General features: G+C 55.4%; 2 protein-coding genes across 3 annotated transcripts in view; both read right to left on the reverse strand.

The window, feature by feature from the left end:
• Nucleotides 1-1,939, reverse strand: part of LOC148819720 (protein phosphatase 1 regulatory subunit 12A) — a 39,863-nt gene extending 37,924 nt beyond the window's left edge. For both annotated transcript variants that reach the window (XM_088934892.1, XM_088934893.1), the window contains exon 1: nucleotides 1,596-1,939. In XM_088934892.1, the coding sequence (XP_088791018.1) occupies nucleotides 1,596-1,868 (273 nt within the window). In that variant the 5' untranslated portion in view covers nucleotides 1,869-1,939. The remainder of the gene's footprint in view (nucleotides 1-1,595) is intronic.
• A 293-nt stretch (nucleotides 1,940-2,232) lies between these two features.
• pnpla2 (patatin-like phospholipase domain containing 2) lies at nucleotides 2,233-17,979 on the reverse strand. The gene is made up of 9 exons (XM_088935165.1): nucleotides 17,447-17,979; nucleotides 16,174-16,406; nucleotides 14,185-14,250; nucleotides 12,813-13,022; nucleotides 7,633-7,693; nucleotides 7,287-7,478; nucleotides 6,963-7,095; nucleotides 5,512-5,634; nucleotides 2,233-4,343 (listed from the first exon to the last, which is right to left on the reverse strand). The coding sequence occupies exons 1-9, from the start codon at nucleotides 17,631-17,633 to the stop codon at nucleotides 4,001-4,003; spliced, it is 1,548 nt and encodes a 515-aa protein (XP_088791291.1). The 5' UTR covers nucleotides 17,634-17,979; the 3' UTR covers nucleotides 2,233-4,000.
• Between the last annotated feature and the right edge of the window lie 1,435 nt (nucleotides 17,980-19,414).

Here is a 19,414-nt window from a genome sequence, read left to right on the forward strand (position 1 = left end):
GACTATAACAGATACTCTGAGCTATAGTACAGTAGTAACTCGGGGCTTGACTATAACAGAGGCTCTGAGCTGTAGTACAGTAGTTACTCGGGGCTGTAGTACAGTAGTTACTCGGGGCTTGACTATAACACAGGCTCTGAGCTGTAGTGCAGTAGTTACTTGGGGCTTGACTATAACACAGGCTCTGAGCTGTAGTACAGTAGTTACTCGGGGCTTGACTATGAGGCTCTGAGCTGTAGTACAGTAGTTACTCAAGGCTTGACTATGAGGCTCTGAGCTGTAGAACAGTAGTTACTCGGGGCTTGACTATAACACAGGCTCTGAGCTGTAGTACAGTAGTTACTCGGGGCTTGACTATGAGGCTCTGAGCTGTAGTACAGTAGTTACTCAGGGCTTGACTATGAGGCTCTGAGCTGTAGAACAGTAGTTACTCGGGGCTTGACTATAACACAGGCTCTGAGCTGTAGTACAGTAGTTACTCGGGGCTGGACTATAACAGAGACTTTGAGCTGTAGAACAGTAGTCACTCGGGGCTTGACTATGAGGCTCTGAGCTGTAGTACAGTAGTTACTCGGGGCTTGACTATAACACAGGCTCTGAGCTGTAGTACAGTAGTTACTCGGGGCTGGACTATAACAGAGACTTTGAGCTGTAGTACAGTAGTTACTCGGGCTGGACTATAACATATACTCTGAGCTGTAGTGCAGTAGTTACTCGGGGCTGGACTATAACAGATACTCTGAGCTATAGTGCAGTAGTTACTCGGGGCTTGACTATAACACAGGCTCTGAGCTGTAGTGCAGTAGATACTCGGGGCTTGACTATAACACAGGCTCTGAGCTGTAGTGCAGTAGTTACTTGGGGCTTGACTATAACACAGGCTCTGAGCTGTAGTACAGTAGTTACTCAGGGCTTGACTATGAGGCTCTGAGCTGTAGTACAGTAGTTACTCAGGGCTTGACTATGAGGCTCTGAGCTGTAGTACAGTAGTTACTCGGGGCTGTAGTGCAGTAGTTACTCGGGGCTTGACTATAACACAGGCTCTGAGCTGTAGTACAGTAGTTACTCGGGGCTTGACTATAACACAGGCTCTGAGCTGTAGTACAGTAGTTACTCGGGGCTTGACTATAACACAGGCTCTGAGCTGTAGTACAGTAGTTACTCGGGGCTTGACTATGAGGCTCTGAGCTGTAGTACAGTAGTTACTCGGGGCTTGACTATAACACAGGCTCTGAGCTGTAGTACAGTAGTTACTCGGGGCTTGACTATAACTGCTGCCAGCGGGATCCAGCCAGTCTGACAGGTTTCCCAGCCTGTTGCTGCTCGGCTCTCAGCCACACGCACAGCCCCGCACAACCTAAACCGAGCCGCCCTGATTATCTCTGTCTATAGCTCGTCTCCGGCCCGCTGGCAGCCCCATTCCCGTCCCGGGACAGCCCCGCTGCGTCCCATAAACTTTCCCTTAGTCCCGTCCGCGCCCGGCCCGGAGGGCGGGTGGGAGAGTTCGGTCCGGGAAGCAAAGCCAAGCAAAGCCAAGCAAAGCCCCTGCAGGGTCCGACTCTTCTCCCGGCCCGGCCCGGCCCGGCGGCTCGTACCTGGTGCAGCGCCGTCAGCCCGTCGACGTTGGCGTGGTTGATCTCGGCTCCCTGCTTCAGCAGTGCCGCCACCTCGTCCCGGTCCCCAGCGGAGCAGCAAGCCATGAACACGGCGCCCTGGGCGAACCGGACCCGGGGCCGCCTGCCCCCCGCGCCGCCCCGGTCCCGCTGCCCCGGCCCGCTCCTCTCGGTCTCGGAGCCCAGCCAGCGCTTTAGCTGCTCCTGCCTCTTCTGCCGGGCCGCTTCCGACCGAGAGCGATCGTCCTCCGCCATCTTCCCCCGCCGTCTCCCGGGCAGCTGCAGCTCCCGCTCGGGAGACGGGAAAGAGCCGAGCCCAGCCGCAGAGCTGCGCCGCGCCCCCTGGCGGCAGCCGTCTGCCTGCGCACCCACGCCTGGCCGGCCGGCCGCTCAGGTGCGCTGAGCGCCGTTCTGACAGCGGGGTCCGGGTGATGCGCAGAGCAGCTGGACTCGCGGCAGACAGACCGGGCAGGTGAGGGGGCCAGGTGTAAGAATGGAAGGTATTTAAAACTCAAGACAACTCAACTCACTGCCTAGTTAGTAGAGACCACAAGTATGATCACATCTGTACAGACTTTTTCGAACTTCAAGACAGAATAAAAGACAAACAACAGAATGATTTCAGCTAGATTTTTGATAGTGTAATATAATACAATATAATACAGAGCACTTAGTATTTACAGTACTAGAACAGCAATTGACACTCAGGACAGAGAAATAAACCAATATTGCAAATAATAAACTGTGGCAGAGGAATATAAAAACCAGTCAATGTCTCTTTTAAAATTGGAAACAAAATAATTTCAAAGATAAACAGAGAATGTTGAGATGTTTATTTCTGGAGCACAGGAACAGTGTCTAGGGTTCGATGAGCCAGGTCACAAGATGCATCATCAGCTTGGCATAGAGCTGGAATCGTATGTTCCTGGCTCCGGAGCAGAGCGAGACTCGTACCCACGCAGCACAGCCTGTCCCAGACTCCGGAGCGGAGCGAGACTCGTACCCACACAGCACAGCCTGTCCCAGACTCCGGAGCAGAGCGAGACTCGTACCCACACGGCTCAGCCTGTCCCAGACTCCGGAGCAGAGCGAGACTCGTACCCACACAGCACAGCCTGTCCCAGACTCCGGAGCGGAGCGAGACTCGTACCCACACAGCACATCCAATCTGCAGCTCTGTTAACGACCCAGGAGCACAGCTGGGACACGGGTATACCCCCCACCTCCCAATGTGGGGCGAATCCTATTTCCTCTGCTTCCTAACAAACGTCAGAGTATCAGCACCTCAGCAGGAAGAAGATCTGCAGAAGACCGATGGTGAAAAACACAGAAACGACCGAGAAGCTGACGAACACCAGGACACCAAGCAAGTGTCCAGCCAGCGCTCTGCTGGGATCCTGTCTGGGCCCCTCCACACTCATGGGAGTCAGCAGGGTCCTTCCAGGGCTGGCCGAGGAAGTGCCCGCAGAGGTGAGCAGGACTAGATCAATGGTGAGGCTGTCCAAGACTTTGCCCAATCTTTGGTCTGTGGTGTGCAGAGAGGGACACCCGGAGTAGCCTGCACTCAAACTCAAGCCCGAGTCCTGAATTTAAGGAAACTGTCCCAACAGGGGCTCGACATCTCGCAATCCGAATTCTCCACTCCTGTTTCCTGCACACGTCCGCCCTTCCTGAAACTCTCGCTCTCCTCCAGCCCTGGAACACAGGCGTCTGCAGCCAGGGGCTCGGGACACATCAAGCCAGCTGCGGCTTCAATTAGCTAATTAAGAGAGAGTCCAGGCCCCGCCCCCTGCTGCAGCTGCTTCAATTAGCTAATTAAGAGCCCAGCCTGGCCCCGCCCCCTGCCCCATGCTGCTGCTTCAATTAGCCAATTAAGAGCCCGGCCTGGCCTGGCCCCACCCCCTGCTGCAGCTGCTTCAATTAGCCAATTAAGAGCCCGGCCTCACCCCACCCCCTGCTGCAGCTGCTTCAATTAGCCAATTAAGAGCCTGGCCTCACCCCACCCCCTGCTGCAGCTGCTTCAGTTAGCCAATTAAGAGCCTGGCCTGGCCCCACCCCCTGCTGCAGCTGCTTCAATTAGCTAATTAAGAGCCCGGCCTGGCCCCACCCCCTGCTGCAACTGCTTCAATTAGCTGATTAAGAGCCTGGCCTGACCCCACCCCCTGCTGCAGCTGCTTCAATTAGCTAATTAAGAGCCCAGCCTGGCCCCGCCCCCTGCTGCAGCTGCTTCAATTAGCTAATTAAGAGCCCGGCCTGGGCCCCTCCTGCAGCTGCTTCAATTAGCTAATTAAGAGCCCAGCCTGGCCCTGCCCCCTGCTGCAGCTGCTTCAATTAACTAATTAAGAGCCCAGCCTGGCCCCACCCCCTGCTGCAGCTGCTTCAATTAGCTAATTAAGAGCCCGGCCTGGCCCCACCCCCTGCTGCAGCTGCCTGCCCGGGGGCTCCCCAGGGCTGAGCTCTGAGTACGCGGGGCGTAGGGGGGTGCCCGGGGAGTCCTGGGGCAGGGGCCTCATCTCCAGGCCCCCCTCCTCGTGCAGGAAGGGCGCCCCCACTGGCTGGGTGTAGAGGGACGCCTGCAGGTCCAGGTTGATACAGAAGAGGCCGGGCAGCAGCTGGCGCTGGTACTGGTCGAGGCGGGTGATCAGGTCCAGCAGCGAGGAGCCCGCCGGCAGCAGGCCGGCCCCCACCGGAGCAGAGTGAGAGCGGCGCAGCTCCAGCTGGTAGGACAGCCTGAGGGGTGACAGGTACACAGAGGGTGCAGTACAGAGTGTTACTGTGGTACAGTGTGCAGTACAGAGTGTTACAGTGTGTTAGTGGAGTGTTACGGTGTGTGCAGTACAGAGTGTTACAGTGGTACAGTGTGCAGTACAGAGTGTTCCAGTGTGTTAGTGGAGTGTTACAGTGGTACAGTGTGCAGTACAGAGTGGTACAGTGTGTTAGTGGAGTGTTACGGTGTGTGCAGTACAGAGTGTTACAGTGGTACAGTGTGCAGTACAGAGTGTTACAGTGTGTTAGTGGAGTGTTACGGTGTGTGCAGTACAGAGTGTTACAGTGGTACAGTGTGCAGTACAGAGTGTTACAGTGTGCAGTACAGAGTGTTAGTGAAGGGGGTTGCAGTGTGCAGTACAGTGTCTTACAGTGTGTTAGTGGAGTGTTACAGTGTGCAATAAAGTGTTACAGTGTGTTAGTGGGATGTTATAGTGTGCAATATAGTGTGTTAGTGGAGTGTTACAGTGAGTAGAAAAGAGTATTACAGTGTGTTAGTGGAGTGTTACAGTGCATAGTACAGTGTGTTAGTGGGGTGTTACAGTGTGTTTTAATGAAGTGTTATAGTGTGCAGTACAGTGTGTTAGTGGAGTGTTACAGTGTGTTCGTGGGGTGTGTTAGTAGAGTGTTACAGTGTTAGTGGGGTGTTACAATGTGCAGTACGGTGTGTTAGTGGAGTGTTATAGTGTGTTAGTGGGGTGTTACAGTGTGCAGTACAGTGTGTTAGTAGAGTGTTACAGTGTTAGTGGGGTGTTACAGTGTGCAGTACAGTGTTACAGTGAGTAGTACAGTGTGTTACAGTGTGTTAGTGGAGTGTGCAGTACCGTGTGTTTGTGTGCAGTACAGAGTGGTACAGTGTGTTACAGTGCGTTACAGTGTGGTGCAGTTTGTTAGTGGAGTGTGCAGTACAGATTGGTAGAGTGTGTTACAGTGTGTTAGTGGGGTGTTACAGTGTGCAGTACAGTGTGGTGCAATGTGTTACAGTGTGTTAGTGGAGTGTGCAGTACAGTGTGTTTATGTGGAGTATAGTGTGGTGCCGTGTGTTAGTGGAGTGTGCAGTACAGAGTGGTACAGTGTGTTACAGTGTTTTAGTGGAGTGTGCAGTACAGTGTACAGAAAGAGATTTTCTTGCCTAGCAGAGACGCACTGACTCAGGCTCCTCCTGAACTGTCGCAGGAGACACTGCAGTAGCTTCAAACTCTGCTCCCTCATCCAGCTCAAGTCCTCGGGTACATCGGGTAACCACTCCAGCAGCCTGGCACACAAACACACAAACACACAGTCACCACTCCAGCAGCCTGGCACACAGACACACAAACACATAGTCACCACTCCAGCAGCCTGGCACACAGACACACACAGTCACCACTCCAGCAGCCTGGCACACAGACACACAAACACACAGTCACCACTCCAGCAGCCTGGCACACAGACACACACACAGTCACCACTCCAGCAGCCTGGCACACAGACACACACACAAACACACAGACACCACTCCAGCAGCCTGGCACACAAACACACAGACACCACTCCAGCAGCCTGGCACACAGACACACACACAGTCACCACTCCAGCAGCCTGGCACACAGACACACACACAGTCACCACTCCAGCAGCTTGGCACACAGACACACAAACACACAGTCACCACTCCAGCAGCCTGGCACACAAACACACACAGTCACCACTCCAGCAGCATGGCACACAGACACACAGTCACCACTCCAGCAGCCTGGCACACAGACACACAAACACACAGTCACCACTCCAGCAGCCTGGCACACAGACACACACACAGTCACCACTCCAGCAGCCTGGCACACAGACACACAGTCACCACTCCAGCAGCCTGGCACACAGACACACACACAAACACACAGTCACCACTCCAGCAGCTTGGCACACAGACACACAAACACACAGTCACCACTCCAGCAGCCTGGCACACAAACACACACAGTCACCACTCCAGCAGCATGGCACACAAACACACACAGTCACCACTCCAGCAGCCTGGCACACAGACACACAGTCACCACTCCAGCAGCCTGGCACACAGACACACAAACACACAGTCACCACTCCAGCAGCCTGGCACACAGACACACACACAGTCACCACTCCAGCAGCCTGGCACACAGACACACACACAGTCACCACTCCAGCAGCCTGGCACACAGACACACAGTCACCACTCCAGCAGCCTGGCACACAGACACACACACAAACACACAGTCACCACTCCAGCAGCCTGGCACACACACAAACACACAGTCACCACTCCCGCAGCCTGGCACACAGATACACACACACAGTCACCACTCCAGCAGCCTGGCACACAGATACACACACACAGTCACCACTCCAGCAGCCTGGCACACAGACACACACACAGTCACCACTCCAGCAGCCTGGCACACAGACACACAAACACACAGTCACCACTCCAGCAGCCTGGCACACAGACACACAAACACACAGTCACCACTCCAGCAGCCTGGCACACAGACACACACACAAACACACAGACACCACTCCAGCAGCCTGGCACATAGACACACAGAGACACACAGTTGGTACCTGACAGTGAGAGACAGAGCAGACTCCAGAGGAAGGGTGTAGGGCATCATCATGGCAGATGCCAGTCTGATTGGCAGCAGGTTGCTAAGAGACTGAAACAGACTTTGCCTCTCCTTGCAGGCCTCCACCAGAGCTGCAGGGGTCAGCAGAGAGCAGAGAACATCAGCACCTGTCTGCACCCCCCCCCCCCCAACACACACACACATGGGGCATGCGCACGCTGGCCCCACACACACACGGGGCACACACACACGCGTGCTGGCCCCCCCCCCCCCCAAACACACACACACAGGACCAGGGGGTATTTCAGAGGGGCAGCTGTACCTCGGTGCAGGCGTGGGGGAAGGTGGTCAAACAGACGATCCTCCACTCTGCTGAGGGCAGGAATCACAGCTCTCTGCCTCTCGCCCCCCTCCCTCCCGCTGTCTTTATCCTCCTCTTCCTCCTCCTCCTCCTCTGCGGCGCCCCCTGGCTGTGGGGCCAATCCCCGCTGGGGCCCCCGGAACTGCAGCAGGCCTGCGCCCCGGGGGCAGAGACATACTGGGGTGAGGTGCAGGGTAGTGGTGAAGCTCAGACCTGCTGCTCCGCTTGAGCCCACCAGGAGGCAGCAGACTCTCTAAAGCTCACCGGTGACGCCAGACCTCCGTCACCCATCACATCAACCACTCACCGTTCTTCCTGATGAAGTGCAGCGCGTCTCGGTACCCCTGTTTACACATCGCCTTCATCACCTGCAGTCAAGAGGAATCAGACAGTTCGTTAATGTCAGCAGCATGGCTACACCCTGGAGGTAAAACACGCAAGCTGGTCAGTCCCTCGGCAGGTCAGTCTGTCAGGGGGTCAGTCCCTCAGCGGGTCAGCGGGTCAATCTGTCAGCAGGTGAGCAGGTCAGTCCCTCGGCAGGTCAGTCCCTCAGCAGGTCAATCTGTCAGCAAGTCAGCGGGTCAGTCCCTCAGTTGGTCAGTCACTCAGGAGGTCAGCAGGTCAGTCCCACCTGCTGAGGGACCGAGATACTAATGTGATGAGGGACTTACCTGCTGACCCGCTGGGGGACTGACCCGACAGAGTGGTGTTTGTGTGTCTGTGTGCCAGGCTGCTGGAGTGGTGACTGTGTGTTTGTGTGTGTGTCTGTGTGCCAGGCTGCTGGAGTGGTGTCTGTGTGTTTGTGTGTGTGTCTGTGTGCCAGGCTGCTGGAGTGGTGACTGTGCATCTGTGTGCCAGGCTGCTGGAGTGGTGACTGTGTGTTTGTGTGCCAGGCTGCTGGAGTGGTGTCTGTGTGTTTGTGTGTGTGTCTGTGTGCCAGGCTGCTGGAGTGGTGTCTGTGTGTTTGTCTGTGTGTCTGTGTGCCAGGCTGCTGGAGTGGTGACTGTGTGTTTGTCTGTGTGCCAGGCTGCTGGAGTGGTGTCTGTGTGTTTGTGTGTGTGTCTGTGTGCCAGGCTGCTGGAGTGGTGTTTGTGTGTGTGCAAGGCTGCTGGAGTGGTGTCTGTGTGTCTGTGTGCCAGGCTGCTGGAGTGGTGACTGTGTGTGTGTCTGTGTGCCAGGCTGCTGGAGTGGTGACTGTGTGTTTGTGTGTGTGTCTGTGTGCCAGGCTGCTGGAGTGGTGACTGTGTGTCTGTGTGCCAGGCTGCTGGAGTGGTGTCTGTGTGTTTGTGTGTGTGTCTGTGTGCCAGGCTGCTGGAGTGGTGACTGTGTGTGTGTCTGTGTGCCAGGCTGCTGGAGTGGTGTCTGTGTGTTTGTCTGTGTGCCAGGCTGCTGGAGTGGTGTCTGTGTGTTTGTCTGTGTGCCAGGCTGCTGGAGTGGTGTCTGTGTGTTTGTGTGTGTGTCTGTGTGCCAGGCTGCTGGAGTGGTGTTTGTGTGTGTGCCAGGCTGCTGGAGTGGTGTCTGTGTGCCAGGCTGCTGGAGTGGTGACTGTGTGTGTTTGTGTGCCAGGCTGCTGGAGTGGTGACTGTGTGTGTGTCTGTGTGCCAGGCTGCTGGAGTGGTGACTGTGTGTTTGTCTGTGTGCCAGGCTGCTGGAGTGGTGACTGTGTGTGTGTCTTTGTGCCAGGCTGCTGGAGTGGTGACTGTGTGTGTGTCTTTGTGCCAGGCTGCTGGAGTGGTGACTGTGTGTGTGTCTGTGTGCCAGGCTGCTGGAGTGGTGACTGTGTTTGTGTGTGTGTCTGTGTGCCAGGCTGCTGGAGTGGTGACTGTGTGTCTGTGTACCAGTCTGCTGGAGTGGTGTCTGTGTGTTTGTGTGTGTGTCTGTGTGCCAGGCTGCTGGAGTGGTGTCTGTGTGTCTGTGTGCCAGGCTGCTGGAGTGGTGTCTGTGTGTTTCTGTGTGTGTCTGTGTGCCAGGCTGCTGGAGTGGTGACTGTGTGTCTGTGTGCCAGGCTGCTGGAGTGGTGTCTGTGTGTTTGTGTGTGTGTCTGTGTGCCAGGCTGCTGGAGTGGTGTCTGTGTGTTTGTGTGTGTGCCAGGCTGCTGGAGTGGTAACTGTGTGTCTGTGTGCCAGGCTGCTGGAGTGGTGTCTGTGTGTTTGTGTGTGTGCCAGGCTGCTGGAGTGGTGTTTGTGTGTGTGTCTGTGTGCCAGGCTGCCGGAGTGGTAACTGTGTGTCTGTGTGCCAGGCTGCTGGAGTGGTGTCTGTGAGTTTGTGTGTGTGTCTGTGTGCCAGGCTGCTGGAGTGGTGTCTGTGTGTTTGTGTGTGTGTCTGTGTGCCAGGCTGCTGGAGTGGTGTCTGTGTGTTTGTGTGTGTGTCTGTGTGCCAGGCTGCTGGAGTGGTGTCTGTGTGTTTGTGTGTGTGTCTGTGTGCCAGGCTGCTGGAGTGGTGTCTGTGTGTTTGTGTGTGTGTCTGTGTGCCAGGCTGCTGGAGTGGTGACTGTGTGTTTGTCTGTGTGCCAGGCTGCTGGAGTGGTGTCTGTGTGTTTGTGTGTGTGTCTGTGTGCCAGGCTGCTGGAGTGGTGTCTGTGTGTTTGTGTGTGTGTCTGTGTGCCAGGCTGCTGGAGTGGTGACTGTGTGTGTGTCTGTGTGCCAGGCTGCTGGAGTGGTGACTGTGTGTCTGTGTGTTTGTCTGTGTGTCTGTGTGCCAGGCTGCTGGAGTGGTGTCTGTGTGTCTGTGTGCCAGGCTGCTGGAGTGGTGTCTGTGTGTTTGTCTGTGTGTCTGTGTGCCAGGCTGCTGGAGTGGTGTCTGTGTCTTTGTGTGTGTGTCTGTGTGCCAGTCTGCTGGAGTGGTGACTGTGTGTGTTTGTGTGCCAGGCTGCTGGAGTGGTGACTGTGTGTGTGTCTGTGTACCAGTCTGCTGGAGTGGTGTCTGTGTGTTTGTGTGTGTGTCTGTGTGCCAGGCTGCTGGAGTGGTGACTGTGTGTCTGTGTACCAGTCTGCTGGAGTGGTGTCTGTGTGTTTGTGTGTGTGTCTGTGTGCCAGGCTGCTGGAGTGGTGACTGTGTGTCTGTGTGCCAGGCTGCTGGAGTGGTGACTGTGTGTTTGTGTGTGTGTGTCTGTGTGCCAGGCTGCTGGAGTGGTGTCTGTGTGTTTGTGTGTGTGTCTGTGTGCCAGGCTGCTGGAGTGGTGTCTGTGTGTTTGTGTGTGTGCCAGGCTGCTGGAGTGGTAACTGTGTGTCTGTGTGCCAGGCTGCTGGAGTGGTGTCTGTGTGTTTGTGTGTGTGCCAGGCTGCCGGAGTGGTAACTGTGTGTCTGTGTGCCAGGCTGCTGGAGTGGTGTCTGTGAGTTTGTTTGTGTGTCTGTGTGCCAGGCTGCTGGAGTGGTGTCTGTGTGTTTGTGTGTGTGTCTGTGTGCCAGGCTGCTGGAGTGGTGTCTGTGTGTTTGTGTGTGTGTCCGTGTGCCAGGCTGCTGGAGTGGTGACTGTGTTTGTGTGTGTGTCCGTGTGCCAGGCTGCTGGAGTGGTGACTGTGTGTCTGTGTGCCAGGCTGCTGGAGTGGTGTCTGTGTGTTTGTGTGTGTGTCTGTGTGCCAGGCTGCTGGAGTGGTGACTGTGTGTTTGTGTGTGTGTCTGTGTGCCAGGCTGCAGGAGTGGTGACTGTGTGTGTCTGTGTGCCAGGCTGCTGGAGTGGTGACTGTGTGTCTGTGTGCCAGGCTGCTGGAGTGGTGTCTGTGTGTTTGTGTGTGTGTCTGTGTGCCAGGCTGCTGGAGTGGTGACTGTGTGTGTCTGTGTGCCAGGCTGCTGGAGTGGTGACTGTGTGTGTTTGTGTGCCAGGCTGCTGGAGTGGTGACTGTGTGTCTGTGTGCCAGGCTGCTGGAGTGGTGACTGTGTGTTTGTGTGTGTGTCTGTGTGCCAGGCTGCTGGAGTGGTGTCTGTGTGTTTGTGTGTGTGTCTGTGTGCCAGGCTGCTGGAGTGGTGTCTGTGTGTTTGTGTGTGTGTCTGTGTGCCAGGCTGCTGGAGTGGTAACTGTGTGTGTGTTTGTGTGCCAGGCTGCTGGAGTGGTGACTGTGTGTTTGTGTGTGTGTCTGTGTGCCAGGCTGCTGGAGTGGTGACTGTGTGTTTGTGTGCCAGGCTGCTGGAGTGGTGTCTGTGTGTTTGTGTGTGTGTCTGTGTGCCAGGCTGCTGGAGTGGTGACTGTGTGTTTGTGTGCCAGGCTGCTGGAGTGGTGACTGTGTGTTTGTGTGTTTGTGTGCCAGGCTGCTGGAGTGGTTGCCCGATGTACCCGAGGACTTGAGTTGGATGAGGGAGCAGAGTTTGAAGCTACTGCAGTGTCTCCTGCGACAGTTCAGGAGGAGCCTGAGTCAGCGCGTCTCTGCTAGGCAAGAAAATCTCTTTCTGTACACTGTACTGCACACTCCACTAACACACTGTAACACACTGTACCACTCTGTACTGCACACTCCACTAACACACGGCACCACACTATACTCCACACAAACACACTGTACTGCACACTCCACTAACACACTGTAACACACTGTACCACTCTGTACTGCACACTGTAACACCCCACTAACACACTGTAACACACTGTACCAATCTGTACTGCACACTCCACTAACACACTGCACCGCACTGTAACGCACTGTAACACACTGTAACACACTGTACTGCACACAAACACACGGTACTGCACACTCCACTAACACACTGTAACACACTCCACTAACACACCCCACTAACACACTGTACTGCACACTATAACAGTCCACTAACACACCGTACTGCACACTGTAACACCCCACTAACAATGTAACACTCTACTAACACACCCCACGAACACACTGTAACACTCCACTAACGCACTGTACTGCACACTATAACACTTCACTAACACACTGTAACACCCCACTAACACACTGTACTATGCACTGTAACACTCCACTAACACACTGTAATACTCTTTTCTACTCACTGTAACACTCCACTAACACACCGTACTGCACAGTAACACACTATATTGCACACTATAACATCCCACTAACACACTGTAACACACTGTGTGGTCAGCGGGTCAGTTTGTCAGCGAGTCAGCAGGTCAGTCCCTCATCACATTAGTATCTCGGTCCCTCAGCAGGTCAGTCCCTCAGCGGGTCAATCTGTCAGCAGGTCAGCAGGTCAGTCACTCAGTGGGTCAATCTGTCAGCGGGTCAGTCCCTCAGCATGTTAGTATCTCGGTCCCTCAGTGGGTCCGTCACTCAGCGGGTCAGCAGATCAGTCCCTCAGCAGGCCAGCAGGTCAGTCCCTCAGTCGGTCAGTTTGTCAACGGGTCAGCGGGTCATTCCCTCTGCAGGTCAATCTGTCAGCAGGTCAGTGGGTTAGCAGATCAGTCCCTCAGCGGGTCAGTCTGTCAGCAGGTCAGTCCCTCAGCGGGACAGTAGGCCAGTCCATCGGCGGGTCGGCAGGTCAGCAGTCCAGTCCCTCGGCGCGGGGACACACCTGCGGGTCTGGGGGAAACAGTGCCCGGCTCAGCCGGTACAGGTTGCTGAGGGAGAGCTGGATGCTGGTGTTGGTGACGCGCAGCTCGTGCAGACTGGAGCTGCTGTCCCGTGGACAGATGTCGCTCTCGCCTGAGAACGGGGACACAGTGATGGTGTTCTTCAGCTCGTACTGCGGCACGTTATCCGAGATCCCCCCGTCCACGTAGCGCTGGGCAGAGAGAGGGAGGAGGTCATCACCCCCACACTGACCAGAGAGGGACAAGAGAGAGATGGGGCACTGTGCTCCGGGCACCCCTACACAGACCAGAGAGAGGGGGCGCTGTGCTCCAGTCACCCCTACACAGACAGAGGCAGCCCATGTGTGTCAGGGCTGGGTCTCCCTTGCCAGCACGAGGAAGGACCAGGGAGAGACAAGGACAACAAACAAAAACAATCCGGAGAAATGAGACAGAAGGTCAGAGCACAGAGAGAGAGAGAGGAGGTGGAGGAAGAGAGGATAATAATAATACAGTGTGTGATCTAGCCCGAGGAACAGACAGTGAGCCCGTCTCTCAATAATAATACAGTGTGTGATATCCTGTCCCAGCCTGAGGAACAGTGAGCCTGTCTCTCAATAATAATAATACAGTGTGTGATCTCCTGTCCCAGCCTGAGGAACAGTGAGCCTGTCTCTCAATAATAATAATACAGTGTGTGATCTCCTGTCCCAGCCTGAGGAACAGACAGTGAGCCTGTCTCTCAATAATAATAATACAGTGTGTGATCTCCTGTCCCAGCCTGAGGAACAGTGAGCCTGTCTCTCAATAATAATAATAATAATAATAATAATAATAGTGTGTGACCTCCTGCCCCAGCCTGAGGAACAGACAGCCTGTCTCTCAATAATAATAATACAGTGTGTGATCTCCTGTCCCAGCCTGAGGAACAGTGAGCCTGTCTCTCAATAATAATAATACAGTGTGTGATCTCCTGTCACAGCCTGAGGAACAGTGAGTCTGTCTCTCAATAATAATAATACAGTGTGTGATCTCCTGTCCCAGCCTGAGGAACAGTGAGCCTGTCTCTCAGTAATAATAATAATAATAATAATAATAATAATAATAGTGTGTGACCTCCTGCCCCAGCCTGAGGAACAGACAGCCTGTCTCTCAATAAATACACAATAATAATGACTAACTGTTAGAGCTTTAGCCAGACTAATTCTTCGGTCGGGAGAGTAAAGCTGTTGAATTTGAAAGGGAGAGGAGGGATGGGGGGGGGGGGGGGGGACAGAGGAACAGACACAGAAAGAGGAAGAGGAATATGAAGACGTTGCACAACGGAGCTGTAACACTGACAGCAGAGCGGACAAAGGGCAGCCGGTGACTCACCACGCCCTGCAGCGCTGGAGGGATCAGGCCGCAGTACACTGGGATGAATGCACTGCACACGCAGGCCTGCGGAGACAGACACACTCGGCATTACACTCTGCTGCTCCGTCTTCTCTCTGCCTCTGGGTTTACTTCTCTCTCTACTGGCTCAACGTTCAAACCTCTGACTACAATTTCCTGTCTGTTGCGCCAAGAAAGCTTTTTTCACCAGGGTCCTGCTGTCGCCGGCTCATTGGCATTTCCTGAAGGGTCCCGGGCAATGCCCCAGCAGTGTCCTGGTTTCTGCCCTGAGCTCTCCTGCTCTAGCTGCCCACTGGTGAGCGTCAGGTGACGTCCTCTGCAGGTCCTTTCCTATACAGCCTTCTTACCTTTCTGCTCCAGCTGGCACACTGCACCAGGCCAGGAGGAGGGGGAGGATGAATATACTAAAAGTTCACCTCTGACCCGCACCCTATCCCTTGACAACAGACCAATCTCCTTCCATACTGATAGCCCCATAGCATCTACACTGACTGGAGGAGAGACCCAGCTCTCACTGAGAGATCACAGTGGAGTCACGCCGACTGGAGGAGAGACCCGGCTCTCACTGAGAGCTCACAGCAGAGTCACAGTGACTGGAGGAGAGACCCGGTTCTCACTGAGAGCTCACAGCAGAGTCACGCTGACTGGAGGAGAGACCCAGCTCTCACTGAGAGCTCACAGCAGAGTCACACTGACTGGAGGAGAGACCCGGCTCTCACTGAGAGCTCACAGCAGAGTCACACTGACTGGAGGAGAGACCCGGTTCTCACTGAGAGCTCACAGCAGAGTCACGCTGACTGGAGGAGAGACCCGGCTCTCACTGAGAGCTCACAGCAGAGTCACGCTGACTGGAGGAGAGACCCAGCTCTCACTGAGAGCTCACAGCAAAGTCACACTGACTGGAGGAGAGACCCGGTTCTCACTGAGAGCTCACAGCAGAGTCACGCTGACTGGAGGAGAGACCCGGTTCTCACTGAGAGCTCACAGCAGAGTCACGCTGACTGGAGGAGAGACCCGGCTCTCACTGAGAGATCACAGTGGAGTCACGCCGACTGGAGGAGAGACCCGGCTCTCACTGAGAGCTCACAGCAGAGTCACAGTGACTGGAGGAGAGACCCGGTTCTCACTGAGAGCTCACAGCAGAGTCACGCTGACTGGAGGAGAGACCCAGCTCTCACTGAGAGCTCACAGCAGAGTCACACTGACTGGAGGAGAGACCCGGCTCTCACTGAGAGCTCACAGCAGAGTCACACTGACTGGAGGAGAGACCCGGTTCTCACTGAGAGCTCACAGCAGAGTCACGCTGACTGGAGGAGAGACCCGGCTCTCACTGAGAGCTCACAGCAGAGTCACGCTGACTGGAGGAGAGACCCAGCTCTCACTGAGAGCTCACAGCAAAGTCACACTGACTGGAGGAGAGACCCGGTTCTCACTGAGAGCTCACAGCAGAGTCACGCTGACTGGAGGAGAGACCCGGTTCTCACTGAGAGCTCACAGCAGAGTCACGCTGACTGGAGGAGAGACCCGGCTCTCACTGAGAGCTCACAGCAGAGTCACACTGACTGGAGGAGAGACCCGGTTCTCACTGAGAGCTCACAGCAGAGTCACGCTGACTGGAGGAGAGACCCAGCTCTCACTGAGAGCTCACAGCAAAGTCACACTGACTGGAGGAGAGACCCAGCTCTCACTGAGAGCTCACAGCAGAGTCACGCTGACTGGAGGAGAGACCCGGCTCTCACTGAGAGCTCACAGCAGAGTCACACGGACTGGAGGAGAGACCTGGTTCTCACTGAGAGCTCACAGCAGAGTCACGCTGACTGGAGGAGAGACACGGCTCTCACTGAGAGCTCACAGCAGAGTCACTGGAGGAGAGACCCGGCTCTCACTGAGAGCTCACAGCAGAGTCAGTCAGATGAAATGGCAGTGTGACAGGAGAGTTTCAGCGCGGCAGGGACTCGGTGCTCTGACCTGTACGAGCTCCTCCTTGGTGTTGAACTCGGACACCAGCACGTTCTCGCCGTCCGACACGCGCGTGAGCGAGATGCCCAGGCGGCCGGTGGCGAGGATGTGGGCGTCGGGGGGCAGCGTGCGGTACAGCAGGGTGCGCATGATCTTCACCAGGTTGAAGGAGGGGTGCATGGGTCCCAGGACGCGCCGCCGGGCCTCCTTCGCCACGTCGATGATGTTCGCTCCTGCCTCCCCTGCGGAAACACAGCGTCAGCAGCTGGGAATGAGCCCACAGGCACCAGACACAGACAAGAGACACTGCAGACTCCTGCAGGCTGCTCAGCACTGTCAGTCCAGCAGTCCCAGCAGTGACCAGTCCCAACAGTGACCAGTGTGATCAGTCCAGCAGTCCTAGCAGTGACCAGTCAGCAGTCCCAGCAGTGACCAGTCCCAACAGTGACCAGTGTGATCAGTCCAGCAGTCCCAGTAGTGACCAGTCCAGCAATGACCAGTCAGCAGTCCGAACAGTGACCAGTCAGCAGTCCCAGCAGTGACCAGTAACATAACATCACTTTATTAGCCCTATACAATTTCTTGCATTAGGAATTCATCTTTTCACAGACCCCAGCTTGCTCTCCATGAGACACAGACACACAGACAGGGAGAAAAGCTGGGGGTCAGAGCGCAGGGTCAGCCATTTATACAGCACCCCTGGAGCAGCTGGGGTGAAGGGCCTTGCTCAGGGGCCCTACAGAGTAGGATTCCTCTGCCGGCTGCGGGATTTGAACTGGCAACCTCCCAGTCACAGGTGCAGATCCTGAGCCACAGAGCCACCGCTCCGCCCCATGACACTGCCCCATGACAGTGTGACCAATCAGCAGTCCCAGCAGTAACCAGTTTGACCAGTCCAGCAGTGACCAGAGTGACCAGTCCAGCAATGCCTATTCACAGCAGTGACCAGTGTGACCAGTCAGCAGTCCCAGCAGTAACCAGTTTGACCAGTCCAGCAGTCCCAGCAGTGACCAGAGTTACCAGTCCAGCAATGCCTATTCGCAGCAGTGACCAGTATGGCCAGTCCAGCAGTCCCAGCAATGACTAGAGTGACCAGTCCAGCAGCGACTAGTCCCAGCAGTAACCAGTCCCAGAAGTAACCAGTATGACCAGTCCAGCAGTGACCAGAGTGACCAGTCCAGCTCAGTCATGAGCGGTACGGTTACGAGCGCTTTGCCCTGTTGCCCCACAGGGCGCTGCGTCCGCAGCGGGTCACAGGACAGACAGCAGGTCCGTCTCTCACCCAGGCAGGCCCCGGTGACCAGGGCCGAGGCGGTGAGCGCTCCGGCCGAGGCTCCGTAGATGTGCCTGGCATTCTCCACCAGGAACGGGGCCTGCTCCTGCAGGCAGCTCGCCACGCCAATGTGGTAAATGCCGAGAAACCCGCAGCCGGCGAAGGAGATATTCCAGGGCGAGTCCAAGGGAAACATGGTGGAGGGGCGCCCAGCGGTGCCCCGGGCGACACCAGCTCGGACACCGGCCCGCCCCCGCCGCGAACGGGAGGAGCTGCGGTGACAGCCGGCGGCGAAGCGGAGCTCCCCGGGCAGCTGTGTCCGCTGGTCCGGCGAGAGGACGCGTCCACAGTACACAGGCGGCGAAGGGGTGCTGGTCACACCAGCCCGTGTGCCCCCAGCATCGCTGCCGGCGTAACCACGATGGCAAACGGTACCCACAACAGAATTAATGCTTAGGCTTCACGTCCAGGTCCGTCTTCCGCAGTCAGCGTTAACTCTCCTGCACCGTACCGGGCTGTCGCTGCCGTGTTTACGGCTCTGAGGCGCTGGGCCTGCGCCAGCCGCGTTTTGTTTACGGCGCCCCGGCCTCGCCTGCTACTCAAGTCGCGTCGGCGCAACTGCCCCGCCCTGCAGGCGCGGCTTGAGCCCACGGTCCAATCCGGCCCGGGCTGGGGGCGACACCCTCCGCTGTTACCAAACAGCCCCGGAGTGGGTGGGGCTGCGCGTGAGCTGCTGGGGCCCAGCCCAGCGACTTTTGCTCTAGAATGCGGCTCTGGGAAACGTGATGAGGGGACAAGATGTTTCTAGGAAGCTGATCAACACTGTGAGACAAAGTCAAAACAGAACAAACAACATAAATGCCACACCAATATAGCCTGTAGTGTACTCTGGAAAAGTAATTTACAGAGGAGCTGGACTGAGTGTCTCTACAGTATCTCCAGCTCTGATGAGGGAGTGTTAGTGTGAAGTTACAGATGAGCTGGACTGAGTGTCTACAGTATCTCCAGCTCTGATGAGGGAGTGTTAGTGTGAAGTTACAGAGGAGCTGGACTGAGTGTCTCTACAGTATCTCCAGCTCTGATGAGGGAGTGTTAGTGTGAAGTTACAGAGGAGCTGGACTGAGTGTCTCTACAGTATCTACAGCTCTGATGAGGGAGTGTTAGTGTGAAGTTACAGAGGAGCTGGACTGAGTGTCTCTACAGTATCTACAGCTCTGATGAGGGAGTGTTAGTGTGAAGTTACAGAGGAGCTGGACTGAGTGGCTCTACAGTATCTACAGCTCTGATGAGGGAGTGTTAGTGTGAAGTTACAGAGGAGCTGGACTGAGTGTCTCTACAGTATCTACAGCTCTGATGAGGGAGTGTTAGTGTGAAGTTACAGAGGAGCTGGACTGAGTGGCTCTACAGTATCTACAGCTCTGATGAGGGAGTGTTAGTGTGAAGTTACAGAGGAGCTGGACTGAGTGGCTCTACAGTATCTACAGCTCTGATGAGGGAGTGTTAGTGTGAAGTTACAGAGGAGCTGGACTGAGTGTCTCTACAGTATCTACAGCTCTGATGAGGGAGTGTTAGTGTGAAGTTACAGAGGAGCTGGACTGAGTGGCTCTACAGTATCTACAGCTCTGATGAGGGAGTGTTAGTGTGAAGTTACAGAGGAGCTGGACTGAGTGTCTCTACAGTATCTACAGCTCTGATGAGGGAGTGTTAGTGTGAAGTTACAGAGGAGCTGGACTGAGTGACTCTACAGTATCTACAGCTCTGATGAGGGAGTGTTAGTGTGAAGTTACAGAGGAGCTGGACTGAGTGTCTCTACAGTATCTACAGCTCTGATGAGGGAGTGTTAGTGTGAAGTTACAGAGGAGCTGGACTGAGTGGCTCTACAGTATCTACAGCTCTGATGAGGGAGTGTTAGTGTGAAGTTACAGAGGAGCTGGACTGAGTGTCTCTACAGTATCTACAGCTCTGATGAGGGAGTGT

This window comes from Atractosteus spatula, chromosome 16 (assembly GCF_055471065.1).
Source record: "Atractosteus spatula isolate fAtrSpa1 chromosome 16, fAtrSpa1.hap1, whole genome shotgun sequence".
NCBI lineage: Eukaryota > Metazoa > Chordata > Actinopteri > Semionotiformes > Lepisosteidae > Atractosteus > Atractosteus spatula.